This window comes from Microtus oregoni, unplaced genomic scaffold, assembly GCF_018167655.1.
Source record: "Microtus oregoni isolate MIOR12 unplaced genomic scaffold, Mior012 000012F_ref0000307, whole genome shotgun sequence".
In the NCBI taxonomy this organism is placed as follows: domain Eukaryota; kingdom Metazoa; phylum Chordata; class Mammalia; order Rodentia; family Cricetidae; genus Microtus; species Microtus oregoni.
This window is the reverse complement of record NW_024543071.1, coordinates 45,169,196-45,186,473: the sequence shown is the minus strand read 5'-3', so window position 1 is coordinate 45,186,473 and position 17,278 is coordinate 45,169,196. Positions and strand designations below refer to the sequence as shown.

Below are 17,278 nucleotides of genomic sequence, written 5' to 3'. Positions count from 1 at the left end.
AAATATGAGTGAGTACATCCCATGTTCCTCTTTTTGGGTCTGGCTTACCTCACTCAGGATAGTTTTTTCTATTTCCATCCATTTACTCAGCAGTAAATCATATATATTCTTAAAACTAGCAATTCCGCAATTCCTCAGGGGTAGCAAGTTCCAGGGACAGAATTCTTTTGTCCTATAGAAGATCAGATAAGTGTTTTTACTGAGAGGGAGAGAGAGAGAGAGAGAGGGGGGGGGGTGGAGATATTTGTGGAATTAAATTATCAGGAGATTTTAGAGGGAAGGTTAGTGCACTACACTACATTTTTAGCTGGTTAGTGAAGAGCTAGAGTTTATTTTCAGTGAAATTAGGAATAGGGCCGGGATTGTTTAAATCAATGTGCTGCTTCTTTTCTCCCAGAATGCATAGAGGCTACCTGGTAACTAGGCAACCTATGTAAACAGTTGGGGGATGCTGAGGGCTCTTGACCAGATAGTACACATTCCAAAAGCTTCAGTTTCTATGGCCCTAGTTCTGGAGTTTTGCTCTAGGCGTTAGAAACAAAAAAGGGACCTAAGACTCTTTTCAGCTCTTCTGATCGTGAGTAACACGAGTTTGTGACCCAGGTCTCTTCTGTTGTCCTTGAATGTAAAACACAAGCAGTAAATTTCCTGACATAAAATCAGTAAACTGAGGGAAAAGTGAGCTTAAGAAGCTAAGAATCTTTTAAGTGATGTAAAACCAGAGCAGCATCTTGGGCGAGTAGTAATTCTATGCTTTTGGATATCTGTGAATATTAAATGGGATGCTCTGACCAAATGCCTGCTGATAAAAATAATAGCAGGAAGGCAGATCTCTGTGCTTACGTAGGATAGAGGAACAAGACTTGGCAATAGGACACTGTTCTGAAATCTGGAATTAATACTCAAATATGTAACAGAAATGGAATTAGTTACAGCAGTGGTCTATAAAACAAGTCAGCCACTTTATTCACAAAGCAGTTATGCCAAAAACCTTGCACTTTGGTTTAAAAGCCTTTACCAAATCCCTTGACTTTGATAAGTCACTACTGAAAAGATGGCTGAGCAATTACTGTATAATATTGTAGTTAGTAGCATATAACCCTCTGTCTAATAACCACATTAGATTTGATTGGGAAAAAGATTCATTTTTTTTCCAGACAATCTCAAGGCACAGGTTGTTTCCTCACAAATGCACGTGTCCTCACTTATGATTTTGTATGTTTACTCAACCTTCTTATCATCATGCCCCTCACTTTCCGTGGCTATGGATTAAAGATGACACTGATGCAGAATAGGACAGAAGTGCCACACTTTCTCCTGCTGGGACTCACGGATGAACCAGAGCTACAGATTCCCCTTTTCATCACCTTCTTCCTCATCTACACCATCACTCTCGTGGGCAACCTGGGGATGATCCTCCTGATTGTCCTGGACTCTCGACTCCACACTCCTATGTACTTTTTCTTAGGCAATCTCTCCTTTGTTGATTTTTGTTACTCTTCAGCTGTCACGCCCACAGTCATGACTGGGCTCCTTGTAGGAGACAAAGTCATTTCCTACAATGACTGTGCTGCACAGATGTTCTTTTTTGTAGCCTTTGCTACTGTTGAGAATTACCTGCTGGCCTCAATGGCCTATGATCGTTATGCAGCGGTGTGTAAGCCACTATACTATGCTACCACTATGACTACAAGTGTGTATGTTTGCCTTTCTATAGGTTCATATTTCTGTGGTTTTCTGAATGCCTCCATCCACATTGGGGACACTTTCAGTCTTTCTTTCTGTGGGGCCTATGTGGTCCATCACTTTTTTTGTGATATCCCAGCAGTCATGGTTCTTTCTTGCTCTGACAGACACGTGAGTGAGCTGGTTCTTGTTTATGTTGTCAGCTTCAATATATTTTTTGCTCTCTTGGTTATCTGGATATCCTACATATTCATTTTCATCACTATCCTGAAGATGCAGTCAAGTGCTGGATATCGAAAGGCTCTATCCACCTGTGCCTCCCACTTCACTGCTGTGTCTATTTTCTATGGGACTATCATATTCATGTACCTGCAGCCCAGCTCCAGTCACTCCATGGACACTGACAAAATCGCATCTGTGTTTTACACCATGATCATCCCCATGTTGAACCCTCTGGTCTACAGCTTAAGGAACAAGGAAGTCAAGAGTGCCTTTACAAAAATTTTGCTGATAGCAAAATAGTTTATAATGATTTATTTTTAAAGTTCTAAGATAAATAATGCTTCTCATTTTGTCCACATGCAATTAAATTCCTGAATAGATTCTTGTATTTCTGCAACTCCATTGTATAGGATATTAAAGACATTGTATTCATGATCATAGGTATGAGAAGATATTTATGTAGTTTTAATAGATAATTGTTTATGTGTAATCTTATTGTCAACAAAATGTTGATAATATTTTAAAAATCAACTGTAACCATGAATCTATGTATTTGGACAGCTCTGAAAGAAGCTTCATATACAGTTTGCTATGATGACACATTTTTTTTTAACATTTTATGGCATTTCAGTGACAATTTTGAATATTGCTTTAATTATTCAGTGATGACTTGTAGAGTTTGTTTTATTTTTCTAACAAGAGTTGCATGTTACCTGTGCAGCATAAATTCCTAGCACATATCATAGAATAGTGCTGTGATTTTACATGCATGGTTTGTTTAAATTAGTGATCAATCACACTGTTTCAACCTGATTCTCAAACATTGAAATTGGTTACCTTTAAATAAATTATTACTGTGTGTACAGAGTGAGTGTTTTAGAAAGTAAGAGATAGCACAAAATAAGACAAATGGAATTAGGATAAAATAAATTATAAGATGGAAGAGAGTCTAAGAAGTGGAATAGAAAACAGATATACAGTCAGAGAAACAATGATTCGCACAGTTAGGAATCCCACAAAAGACAAAATTGGAATCCATAATGTATATGAAAATTATTGAAAAGTTAAATAAATAATATAAATACATTAAAAAATTGAAAATTAAATAAAAACAAAAAAGAGACAGAAGTGACAGGACAGTACAAGATAAGGAACCTACAGAGATGCCTTTAGTTTGTATTATGTTGGCCATCTACTGCTGAGCATGTGACTTTCACTATATAATAATTTCTTTCCACAATATTATTCACTTGAGAAAAACATAAATTTTCATTTGAAAGTGGTTATTCATCGGAGGTAAATTCTGGGTTATGGATGGTGGCATGTGCCTACTTCTTTTAGTTCTAGAACTCCATATGGCTCACACATATGCAGGCCTATATAGGCTACCCCAGTCTCTATGAATTTATGTATAGATAGATTTTTATGTCCCTCCCATATGAAAGCACAGACCATAGCTTAGGCTTGTTTATAACTAGTTCTTAAAACTTAAACTCATTTTGTTAGTTTACTTTTTTCTGTGGCTTTAGTATATGTATATGTATGTGTATGTGTATGTATGTGTGTGTTCTATATCCAATAATGTATAAAATATACACTGTATATATATAAATCAGGAGAAAATTTACTATATACCTTATATCCACATGTTTACTAATAAAGCAGGGACTTCCTCAATTGCTATTTTGTGTTTTGATTTTTGCCACTAAGACTGAAGATGGAGTTGTGCAAACACTAGACAGATGTTCTATCATAATCTCATCATGAGCCCAAGAATTAATTTAATTATCAGTATAATGACTTTTTTTTTTTTTTGGTTTTTCGAGACAGGGTTTCTCTGTGGTTTTGGAGCCCGTCCTGGAACTAGCTCTTGTAGACCAGGCTGGTCTCGAACTCACAGAGATCCGCCTGCCTCTGCCTCCCGAGTGCTGGGATTAACTGCGTGCGCCACCACGGCCCGGCAGTATAATGACTTTTTAAATAAAATTTTATTCATAATTTTATGGGTGAAGCAAATATAAAATCTTGTAGGATTACAAGGTACACATGGTGAATTTCACATTAGATATGAATCACAAATTCTATCTAAATATCACTCTCTAGCACAATATATATTTGCTTACTGTTTTACTTGAAATGAGTTTTTATGTAACAGTGGCATTGATAGCATAAATTAACATGAAATTCATTGATCATTTTATCAACTAAACTAGAAATTGAAGATTATTAGAAAAGCAGTTGAAATCAGAATCTGTCTGGGATTACTTATGTACTAGTATTGGAATCACAGACAAACCTACCAAATCAATATAATACAGCAGTGATAGTCAAAGAAGAGAGAGGGAAGCATGCAAATGTTTTATATTATTTTTGCCAATTTAATTTTTTTCAATATGAGTATATTAATATACTCATTTTGTAGTACATTGAAAAATGTGGGATATTAAAAATATGTCACTTTTGCTATAAAACTGGGCATAAAGAAATATTTTTACTATATTTCTATATTTATACTAATATTAAAATAAAACTCACATGATAATTAATCATTGTTTTATTGATCCTGAATTGACATGACCTATTTTCTAGAATTTCCACAATTAATTTATCAATGTAGGAAGTATTTGAGTATCTATGTGAAAGACAATGTATGGAGTACAGAAGATAGAACTCTGAACAAATCATAGCTTGCTTCTGTCACAGTTTAAGAAGAGTTATGAATTCATGAACAAAAATTACAATGATTATGTATTGATTGGTGTTATGAAAGGTACATAAGGCAAAGTATGCACTTGCATTTTGAATATCATGTAGAAGTTTATTGATGCCTCAAAGATCTGTTTCTGAAAAGATATTATTTAATTAGCAAACTAAAGATGATGAGGGATTTAGTTTGTGCAAAGATAACTGTCGATGGTAAGATTCTAAGGCAGAGGTATGCTAGAGTTGTCTATGAGTACAAAGGATTTAATGTGAATGAAATGGGTAGGATGCATATCAAGGTTAACAGATTGTCTACCTAAACTGCCATTAAAGTAATGGTACTAGTTGTTTCAAAATTCCAGATAATAAAGCTATTGTTATTTTGAATGGAGTTCTATTGTTTTTGTTTTAGTAAATGTGAAAAGAGAATAATTACAAGCTTAAGGATAAAATAACTCAGTAATACATTCAATATTTCCTATTTGTCTATTATAATATTGACATCTATTGCATGTTCTATGAATAAATGTGGATTTCATAATAATTTATATATAAACCATGATGTATTTTTAGTCTTGTGCCTTTATTATTTTATAAGCTTTATTATAAAACACTTGGCAATACATGTAAACATCATACACCAAATTCAACCAGACTCAAAGTCTATGTGCTTATATATTTATATATTAAAAGACATAATGAGATTATTAGGTATACTTCTATCTTTTAAGTTTTCCACATGATCATTAATATTTAAGTAATCAAACACTATTAATGATTAATCAATGTGCATCAGTAAGGTACTAAACCTAAACATAACTTTTACCTTTGAACAACTCTCTTAACTGCATTTCTAACTTCTTTGTTCCTCAGGCTGTAGACCACAGGATTCAGCATGGGAATAACCATAGTATAAAACACAGAGACAAATTTATCTGTGTCCATGGAATGGCTGGAACTTGGCTTTAAGTACATTATGGTGACAGTCCCATAAAATGTGAAAACTGCAATGAGGTGAGAAGCACATGTAGAAAAAGCCTTCTGGTATCCATCACCTGAATGCATCTTCAAAATATTCACAAATATGAGTAGGTAGGAAATCAAGATAACAAGAAAAGCAAACATGATGTGAAAGCTAGACATAAGAATAAGAATCATCTCATTCATGTGTTTATCAGAGCAACCTAGAACCCTCACTGCTGGAATATCACAGAAAAAGTGATTAATCACATTGTATACACAAAAATGGAGGGAGAATGTGTCTCCGGTTTGTATAGAAGCATTCAAAATGCCAAAGGTATAGGAGGCAATAGCTAGGCACGTACATACACGTTTTGTCATAGTGGTAGTATAATGTAAGGGTTTACACACTGCAGCATAACGATCATAGGCCATTGAAGCTAAAATGTAGCTATCAACAGTGGCAAAGAACACAAAGAAGAACATCTGAACAGCACAGGCATTGTAGGAAATTACATTGTTTCCTGTAAGGAGCCCAGTGATGACCTTTGGCGTGACTGTTGAGGAAGAACCAAAGTCTACCAAAGACAGATTACTGAGGAAGAAGTACATGGGGGTATGGAGATGATCATCTAGCAAAATGAGAAGGATCATTGCAAGGTTCCCAACCAAAGTGGTGATATAGAAGAATGTGAACATCATAAAGAGAAAAATGTGAAACCCCGGAGCTTTGGTTAATCCCAAGAGGATGAATTCACTCACTTCTGTGTTGTTGTTCATGGCTGTTTTTCTGGATCCACAGAATGTTCTTTGAAATGGACAAAAATAAAAACAAAGGCTCAAATGCCTGGAAAATTATATGCAGAGATACACTTAGTATCTTCAATCCTGTGAAGCTGGTTAGATATAATTTCCATATCTATATGAACCTATACCATCAAGAAGTTTGTGGAATCATAGATGTTCTCATTCACAGAGAGTACAGAATGCCAAACAAGTTAAGCAGTTAAATTTTAGGATGTTCTATTTATGAATTTAGATGCCTTTAAGTTCATGCAGTTCATATTCAGTTATTACATTTGATATACGAAGATAAATGCTTAAACTAAATTATAGCATATTTTACAAATATCTGAATAGTACATTTATTAAAATAATCATGTCATCACAGTTCAGTTCAACCAACAAAGATGATTCTTTAAAGAAGATATACTATCAAATATAAAATGTGTATGATAGGGAAAAGTTTTAAATATTTAATTATTACCTTTTTATTTACTTCTAGAGATATTGGTTTGCATCCAACTTCTCTATTCATAAGTAATTTATAGATTGTATTGGGTCTATCTAGGTGATTCTTGGAAGATTTAAATAAGATAATGAATGAGAATGGGTTGATAAGTAATAATTGTATAATTACTATTAGAATGGAAGATGATGTTTTTCCTGGGTAGGAGAGGTAAGAGCCTAAGGCTTCAAGATCTAGGTGAATTTTGAAAACAGTCAGCATTGCATCATGATTTGCCATTACCCACATGCTATGTCCTCTCATCTCTCCTCTTTTTCTAGTATTTTGGTAATATTCCTTTATCTCCAATATAGGTGAGCATTGTTAGTCATTCTTGTGAGCAATGAAAAACCAAGTTATCTTGAACTAATTCGTTATTTGAATTTATATTTTAGCTGTGTTCAAAGATTCCCTTTGAACACTGTCCTTCATTCTTCTTCTCTTGTCCCAGCTGCACTATATTCCACATATCTGATCTTAAATTATTTATTTTTTCAATATCTCACCCACAGAATAGCTTAAAGTAAGAATGTTTTCTGATTAAATATGTGCTGTGATATATGATGTATGTTGTTTCATTGGTCCCATATAGACTATCCAGAACACTCTCAACTACATAGTCAAGTTAAGGCTAAAAGACACAAGTACCTGGGCTTAGAGTGTGAACTTTCAGAGGGCCATTTGTCAAGCTATTAAAACAATAAGACAAGTATGAAACAATATATTTGAAAATGTGTGAATATTTAGATGACTGATACAGAGAAATCACATCACTCCAATTTATAGTTATAATGCTATATAAATATTGATTTTTACATAGTGAAGCTTTATTTTACTTAAAAATTAGATTATAATATAGTTAAAACATTTCTCTTTCCCTTTCCTCACTTCAAACTATCTCAGATTTGCCTCTCCTTTCTTGTTCAAATTCAGGGCTTGAAGAATGTTGTATATATACAAATTTATCAAAATAAGGAAGGAGAGTTACTGTATATGAACATATACATGTAAAAGTATGAAGACATATTCAAATAAATGTTGATATATGTACTAATCTATATATGTATGAGTTTATGCATGTATTTATATATATACATATAAATACATATATATATATATATATATATATATATATATATGTAGGCATGTTACAGTTCAGAAAATTAAGGAAATGGGTCCTCTTAACAGTGCACATGTAGAATAAAATTTATTAAAGATATCAAATCTATCTATAATTATTTTGGTTTAAAAATCATTTCACTTTGTGAATTTCTAAAATTAGCAAAATAAAAGGCTCAGAAGAATGAAATTGTGGAGATCTGAAACCAAAAATTAAATAAGGGCCTCTATGTGCTAATGATGATCCTCTAGAATTTTAATACATGCCATTCACCCTTACTGGGGAAGCTTCAATAAAATCAGGAATCTATCAACAACCCAATGACAGCATCATCCAATTTAGGTTTTACCTGATTACTTTAAGAAGAGAAGGTTTGTCATTCCATAAATATCGCTGCATCTCAGGGATTGTTATAATTTTCATTTTGAAATTCTGTGACTATTGTAATCTTTCAGAAAAATATATAAATCAATCATTCATATCAGTCGTCAAAATTTTGTAAACAATCTAGGTGATCCAGTTTTTCCATGTCAATTAAAATTTTGCTGCTTTCTCATTGAACATAATATTTTATTTCTCAAACATTAAGGATAATACAACACTGAATTGTGATTCAATATACAAACATTTTTTAGAGAAATTGTTTCTCAAAAATTATTTCAGTAAAATTTATAAGACTTCTGAGACATAAAACACATTGATAGTATTAGTAACAAGAACTTAGTCTGCTTTGCTTTATGTATAGCATTTACCATATATATTTTCAATATTATTAGAAGTTATTTTCTTTGGTTAGTCATGTTTTCTTCACAATGGGAAAATAAATAAAGTTATTTTCCCCAATAATTTATGAAAGATAGCTGTTGAAATCTATCTAACAGAGTAATAAATTTTACAATTTAATATATCACTATCTTATGATAATGTGTCAGTATAATTGATACCTTGGTAGTTTCCTCTGGCCATTGTTGAAGACTCACCATAAAAACTCAGAATGAAAGATGTTTGTGTGGACAAAATATTAGCAATCACTTAAATACAAAAGGATTCTGCTTCATCTATGGCCCAATTGAGTAATGTAATATAGAATCAAGATGGGATTACAAACATTAGTATATAGGAATCTTGAGAAAATTGCAGTCTTAGAGTTCTCCAGGGTAAATATTCCCTTTGAGGGCACTCATTTCTCTTGTCACACTTTATTCATTAAGATACATTTCAACTGCACAAGAATCTTGTTTATCATGTCCAAATCATATAGAAAATTCTTGATAATGCTTCCATTATATCTCTCCTCTTTTTTGTCAAACTATCACACACACATATGTGTGTGCAATAAGTTTAATACTTTTACAGTTATTGGAAATGCTTATTTGCTTGCTAATTTGAAGAATTTAATACATGTGTACCAGAAAATTTTATATCTACATAACTATTCTCCAAATCATGCTCCAACTTTCCATATTACTTCCTCAATACACACTCTCCCCACTCCTTTACTTTTGAATTTTTTAATAACCCACTAAATTCAGTGCGGTATATGTATGGATGTGAATCTATGCACCAGAGAATGGGAAATATGTCACATTCTCAAAAAATAATGAAACCAATTATGAGTGAGTACATCCCATGTTCATTATTTTGGGTCTGGGTTACCTCACTTAGGATAGTGTTTTCTATTTCCATCCATTTGTATGGAAAATTGGAGAAGTCATTGTTTTTTACCACAGCGTAGTACTCTAATGTGTATATATTCCACACTTTCTTCATCCATTCTTCCATTGAAGGACATCTAGGTTGTTTCCAGGTTCTGGCTATTACAAATAATACTGCTATGAACATAGTTGAACAAATGCTCTTGTCATATGATCGGGCATCTCTTGGGTATATTCCCAAGAGTGGTATTGCTGGGTCCAGGGGTAGGTTGATCCTGAATTTCCTGAGAAACCGAAACACTGATTTCCAAAATGGTTGCACAAGATTGCATTCCCACCAGCAATGGATGAGGGTACCCCTTCCTCCACAGCCTCTACAGCAAAGGCTATCATTGGTGTTTTTTATTTTAGCCATTCTGACAGTTGTAAGATGATATCTCAAAGTTGTTTTGATTTGCATTTCCCTGATTGCTAAGGAGGTTGAGCATGACCTTAAGTGTCTTTTAGCCATTTGAACTTCTTCTGTTGAGAATTCTCTGTTCAGTTCAGTGCTCCATTTTTTAATTGGGTTAATTAGCATTTTAAAGTCTAGTTTCTTGAGTTCTCTATATATTTTTGGAGATCAGACCTTTGTCTATTGCGGGGTTGGTGAAGATCTTCTCCCAGTCAGTAGGTTGCCTTTTTGTCTTAATGACAGTGTCCTTTGCATTACAGAAGCTTCTCAGTTTTAGTAAGTCCCATTTATTCAATGTTGCCCTTAATGTCTGTGCTGCTGGGATTATAGCCATAAATAAGGGTCACGGAGTCTACAATTGGTGAACTTAAAGAAGCTAAATAAGAAGGTGAACCCAAGGAAAAACATATAGTTATCCTCTTGCCTATGGGAAGTAGGCAAAATTGCCTGGGAGAAAAGTGGGATCTTGGGGGTGGGGTGGGTTGGGGGTAGGGGAGATGGGGAGAGAAAAGTGAGAAGGGGAGGATGGGGGGAACTTGGGGAAACAGGATGATTGGGATAAAGGAAGGCTGGATAGGGGAGCACAGAAGCACAATTCTTAGTTAAGGGAGCCACCTTAGGGCTGGCAAGAGACTTGAACCTAGAGTGGCTCCTAGGAGCCCAAGGCGATGTCCCCAGTAGTTCCTTGGGCAGCTGAGGATAGGGAACCTGAAACGACCCTATCCTATGGCAATACTGACGAATATCTTGCATATCACCATAGAACCTTCATTTGGTGATGGATGGAGATAGAGACAGAGACCCACACTGGAGCACTGGACTCATCTCCCAAGGTCCCAATGAGGAGCGGAAGGAGTGAGAAAATGAGCAGGGAGGTCAGGACCACGAGGGGTGCACCCATCCACTGAGACAGTGGAGCTGATCTATTGGGAGCTCACCAAGGCCTGCTGGACTGTGACTGAAAAAGCATGGGATAAAACTGGAATCTCTGAGCATGGCGAACAATGGGGGCTGATGAGAAGCCAAGGACAATGGCACGGGGTTTTGATCCTACTTAATGTGCTGGGTTTGTGGGAGCCTAGCCAGTTTGGATGTTCACCTTCTTAGACATGAACGGAGGGGGGAGGACCTTGGACTTTCCACAGTGCCAGGAACCCTGACTGCTCTTTGGACTGGAGAGGGAGGGGGAGAGGAGTGGGGGGAGGGGGAGAAGGGTGGGAGGAGGGGTAGGGAAATGGGAGGCTGGAAGGTGGGGGAAACTTTTTTTCCTTTTCTCAATAAAAAAAACATAATGATTTTCTCTCCTACAACAACTATTGTTTCAATAGCTCCTGACTAGTAGAATATCATCTAACAAAACTGGCTTTGTATAGGTTTTGTGCAGGTAGTCGCAGCTTCTGAGTCTATGATTATATTAGCCATGACATATCCAGAAGACATCATTTTACAGCGCTCCTTCCCATCATCTGGTTCTTACATTTTTATAGTTCCTCTTCAACAGTATACACTGAAACTATGTAATGGTGTTGAGATTAATATAGATGCTTTATTGGGGGCAAAAACTCAGTTGCTTATATCACTTTGTTGAAGCATACATATCTGTATTGACTCTTCTTGTCCATTGAAAACAAAACTCTCTCTGAGAGATTTTTTTTTTTACTTAGACTTTTTCCTTTACTTTTTTTTTCTCAATTTCCATTCTTGAATTCTGGGAACTAAATATGTACTACTAAAAAGTTTAGATGACTAATAATCACTATTTCTTAGTTCTTTTATCAAATAAAATTCAAGAAGCAGAGCAAATGTAACATTCTTTACTATCAGTTAATGTCACTACGTCACATTTTTTATGAGCCATGAGGTTACTACTATGATTAAGCCCCAGGTGTTCACACAGATAAGCCACTCCTTAGTGAAATCCTTTATTTCCATTCATTTCCTTCCTTAATGCCTTTCTCACTCCTTCATTATTTCTGCTATCAACTCCCAAGTAAGTATAGGAACTTGAATCACTGATTTTGGGTTAACATCTAGGATCCATACCTAATTCGTATGACAAAATCTTGGGCCTCTTGAATCATTTCCCATCTGATTAAATTTATCAAAGAAAGAAGGATGTTTCTTTTCTCAAAGGAAGTAGGTGGAATTCCTGAGATTGATAGCAGAAGTTGTCTTCTGATTTACAAACAAAGTAACACATGAAACCCCCCCCATCCCACTCCTGAAAAGAGTATGCACATTCATGGGGGCATACAAATAGGTGTAATCTCATTCCTGATTGAAGACATACTGGCAGTTAACATCAGTGGATGGCAAAAGGAGAATAATTTCTTTGGGGGGTATAACATAGTGTACAATGCTCATGATCTGGTCCATGTCTCTGCACTCAAATACAAAGGAGTTAAACTGATTAAATTTCAAAGAAAGTAAGAGGGCATGTTGGAGTGTTTGGGGAAAGTTTGGGGAGAGGAAGTGTGGGATTTATATATTAATTTATTATGTACTTATGGGAAATGCCTAACCTTAGGCCTAACATTTTCCTCCCCATTTCATCCTTGTTAAAACTTTTTATTCTCTTCTTTTAAAAAATAAATCACTAAGTATGGGCATCCATTTAGCACTTTTTCCACAAATGCGACATTGAATCTTGGGAAGAGTATATTGGCCAGTAAAGACAATACTGCAATAGAAAACAGGAAAATGCTTTGAAGGTAAACCCTAGGACAAATACAAATGGATAACTGTTCTTGACTACATTAACAAAATAAAGAAAATTCTACCATGGAACTTCAAATCAGTGGTAATTATGTAAAATGACATATATATATATATATCATTTTTTTCTTATTTGAGATTTTAGTATCATTATATGATTTCTCTTTGCTTTCTTTTATTTAATCCCTCCCATATACTCCTTGTTATCTTTTAAATCCATGGCCAATGTTTCATTTATTGTAGCTACATGCATATGATATATATTCCAAAATATCATCTTTTCTGTTTAATTTTCTTGTATATATGTTTTTGTGGCTGGCAACTTAGTATTGGATGGCTAGTTGTATGCTGTTCCCTAAACAAGACCATTTACCCAACTCTCAGCATTCCTTAGGTGTCCATAGTTTTTGCATTGGGTTGAAACCTCATGGTCTTTGCCTAATTCACATTGTTATGCTATTGCTGTTTTCCTTGTTCATATTTAGGCAGTCATGGTGAGACTTTCTGAGTATAGTTTCTGATTTTAACGAGAAGAAAGTACTTACTCCTACTAATCAACTGTAAGCATAGGACAAAATAAGATCATGTAAGATAAGAGGAATATAGTATATTTTTAAATAACTAAAAAATGAAACTTTGTATTTTCTCCCAACAACAAATAACATATGCAGCATGCTAATTTCCCTGATTTACGCATTGATCGCTACACAGTGAATACAAGTGAGAAAAAAAGACATTCTTCTTTAAAATTTGATGAGTGTATATAGTTGGTGTATGGTGATAAATTTATAAATAAAAATGAAAAATCTTAGAAGAGAACTATGGTGCTAAGACAGTGGATATTTTATTAAAACCAAACAGAGGGAAACAAAAAATGATCATTAAAACTAAGTTAGGAAGCCCACACGCCCGGGCTGGGAGCCTGGCCCTGGTATTCCAGTGGAATTTTTTGTGGTACTGGGCTGATAGTTAGAGTTACTTTAATCTATTTATCTATTTACTCATATCTTCTCAAGGATTTTCCATTAAACTTCAAAAGTTTTTATGTCACCTTTAAGGTCAGAATGAATGGCCGACATGGGATGCCAATCCTCCTGAGATATCTACTGTCACAGACTGATTCCTCTGAGACATATATGGGGCTTGAGATGTATACCTTGATACTGTTAAAAACACAGTCCAAAGTTGTGTTCTACAGTAAAGCTTGTCCAGGCAGGAAAGTAGAACATTTTTAACAAAGCTTTCCTGTGTGTTGGTGCAGGCAAACACTGGGCTTGAGGTTTTTCAAACCTTATTTACTTTGTACATTTGTCTGTTTGCAAAACAATGGTTAGGACTAAAATCTACAGTGCTAGCAATTTAGAATTGTAATGGAAACAAAATCAAGCGATTTTTACTTTCCAAGTGAAAACAAAATAAAAGTAATGGCAATAAATTTTGAATATCCATACTACAGAAACACCACAAGTTTTCTTCTACCTTTTGCTTCACTGCTCTTTCAACCATAACACGGGGCTTTATATTATTCTTATTTTGATGCAGGAGATCAGAAGATTCCTCTTAGAAGATGTTAACGTGATGGTTATACCAAAAAGAGGGAAAACCACATTGCATTTGGCTATCCTTATAAATCTTCTTCTGCCTTGAATTAGAGTGATGTTTATTGCTGGGAATTAGTATGTCTCAACATTTCAGAGTCAGGGTTTCTATTAGGTGATGGGCATTTCATACTTTCCCCAGTAGCAGCCACCAGTCATTGGAAGTACTCCAGAGGTAAGTAAGTCAGATATGCTATGCATTGTCACTCGCTAAAGAGAGACTCTATGGAAGAATGAGAACAATGTTTTTTAATTATCCTCTCTGTCCTCCCCAGTCACAAATCATAAAGATATGGTGAATGATGAGTAAGGATAAACATCAGTCTATATGACCATGATTGAAATGTAGAGAAATGAAATACAATTTTCTTCACCAATTTTGAAAATATTCTTCCTTATATTTTATCCTGCTTAATTATATGAAGATATCATGCATTTTCTATAATTTCTAATGTGTACAGAGAAAAAGAACTAAATAAGTGTTCTCATTAATCAGAGAGTAAATATGGGTGTGCCTAGATCTGCTTCCCAGACTACTATGAATCTTTCAGTTATAGGAGGATACCAAACAAGTGAAACCCATTTTCCAGACCTTATGCTAATATTCAAAAGCCCTCACAGTGTTTGATGCTCCTTAGACTTCCAATGTCTATTCTATACAAACATGCATTTAAATATTATAAGTATTGATTATGAATATCGTGATTTAGTGCAGTATGCATCATCCTATTTAGTGTAATTGAGCTCAATAGATATAGTACCTATCTTTGGCAGAAAAGAAGTTCAGTGTCCATCTGTATTACTTTCATATAAGCAAACGGCTCACAGTTCCCTAGCATGTAGTACACCATCTTCTAAACAGTGTCTTTCACTAGAAAAATAAATGAGTAAAGGACCTCATGATAGTTTGGAATTCTGCTGATATTCAACTAGTATGTTTTATTATTTGTCCTAGGAACTTGTCATGATCATTCCCAAATGACGGTGATGGAGAATATTTCAGAGATTACAGAATTTATTCTTGTGGGGCTAACAGATGTCCCAGAACTGCAGGTCCCTTTGTCTATTGTCTTCACTCTCATTTATTTGATAACACTGGTTGGGAATCTTGGGATGATCATGCTGATTGTACTGGACTCACGACTCCACACTCCCATGTACTTTTTCCTCAGTAATCTCTCCCTGGTGGACTGTGTTTATGCCTCAGCAATCACTCCTAAAGTAATGGTTGGGTTTCTTACAGGAAATAAGATTATATCCTACAATGCCTGTGCTGCTCAGATGTTCTTCTTTGTAGCCTTTATTGCTATTGAAAGTTTGATCCTGGCCTCAATGGCCTATGACCGCCATGCAGCAGTGTGCAAACCCCTGCATTACACTACAACTATGACAAGTACCACCTGCATTGTAATAGTCACCTGCTGTTACATGTGTGGAATCTTGCAATCTTCCATCCATGTCGCCCTTGCATTTCGTCTTTCCTTCTGTCTTTCTAACATAATTAATCACTTTTTCTGTGATATTCCTCCTTTGCTAAACATTTCGTGTTCTAACACCTACACAAATGAGATTACACTCCTTATCTTGGCTACATTGGATGTTGTTTTCACACTCTTGGTTATCTTGAACACTTACCTGCTTATTTTCATTGCTATCCTGAGGATGCGTTCAGCTGATGCAAAGAAGAAGGCCTTCTCTACGTGTGCATCCCACCTCATCACTGTATCCATCTTCTTTGGGTCACTTATATTCATGTACTTACAACCCAGCTCCAGTCATACCATGGAGACAGACAAAATTGCATCTGTGTTTTATACCATGGTCATACCCATGTTGAACCCTTTGGTCTACAGCCTGAGAAACAAAGAAGTCAAAAATGCATTTATGAAAGTTGTTAGAAAACTAAAGCCTGCAGTGAATTTAGTTAATTGATTATAAAGTATTTCTTGAGAATGTGAAACTTTGGACCTGTATCCTTGAGGAATAATTTGTATGTAATTATTTTGTATGTATGGTTTGAATTGTTAGTTTACAAAACAAAAATCTGAATTCATGCATTGGTTATATGACTAATTTATAGTGAAATTGGGGTGGACCTAGCAAGAAATGAGATATCAGTTTAATATTTAAATCAATATTATGTCATAGAATTTCACATGCAATACCACTTCATAATTTGATACATAATATTTTTAGTTTGACTTCATGTGTGCATGAAAACAGTTATATTTTTAATTGCTTTATTATCGTTATTAATTATGACTGCTTCTTTTTAGAGTAGATTACATAATTTTCCCATCTTGCTTTTCCCTTTATTCATAGTATATACTTCTGCTTCCTTTCTTTATAATTCATGACCTCATTTTTCAATTAAAAAAGTTAAAATAGCTTCATGATATTTATATGACAAATATTAATTGTTCTCAGGTATTAGTAAAATAAAAATTTATCTTAGTATTTTGTCCTGACAAATTCCAAGTTCTCACCGCAAATAACTTAATTTCACATGGTTTTTAGTGACACAGAAATCTTTAACCTTTATGTTAAAGTAATTTCAGTGATGGGGTTTTCATAAGTAGAAGCAAATTAACTAAATTTAACTAATAATCAATTCTAGAGGGGAAATACAGACTGCAATCAACAAACATTAATTTGTAGGTTAATTTGTATGCTTCATAATTTATATAGATCTAAGTTGTAGTATACAAATACTCTCAACATTTAAGTAGTATTTTTCTTAAAGAAAATATGTATAAAATGCTGAAAACTATTAACAGAGCAAGAAACAAAACAATTTTAAAATATCTCTTCATTTCCTGCATTCTAGAAAATGTTTAACCACATCTAATATATTTTTTCACAGCAAAATTTTCCATC

At 34.6% G+C, this 17,278-nt stretch overlaps 3 protein-coding genes across 3 annotated transcripts; 2 read left to right on the top strand and 1 right to left on the bottom strand.

The window, feature by feature from the left end:
- Positions 1–1,275: 1,275 nt before the first annotated feature.
- Positions 1,276–2,208, top strand: LOC121454021 (olfactory receptor 5B3-like). The gene has a single exon (XM_041661206.1). It carries the CDS (start codon positions 1,276–1,278, stop codon positions 2,206–2,208), a length of 933 nt encoding a protein of 310 aa, XP_041517140.1.
- A 3,225-nt stretch (positions 2,209–5,433) lies between these two features.
- LOC121454022 (olfactory receptor 5B17-like) lies at positions 5,434–6,351 on the bottom strand. The gene has a single exon (XM_041661207.1). The coding sequence runs from the start codon at positions 6,349–6,351 to the stop codon at positions 5,434–5,436; it is 918 nt and encodes a 305-aa protein (XP_041517141.1).
- A 9,028-nt stretch (positions 6,352–15,379) lies between these two features.
- On the top strand, positions 15,380–16,333 carry LOC121454271 (olfactory receptor 5B12-like). The gene has a single exon (XM_041661529.1). It carries the CDS (start codon positions 15,380–15,382, stop codon positions 16,331–16,333), a length of 954 nt encoding a protein of 317 aa, XP_041517463.1.
- Positions 16,334–17,278: the final 945 nt, after the last annotated feature.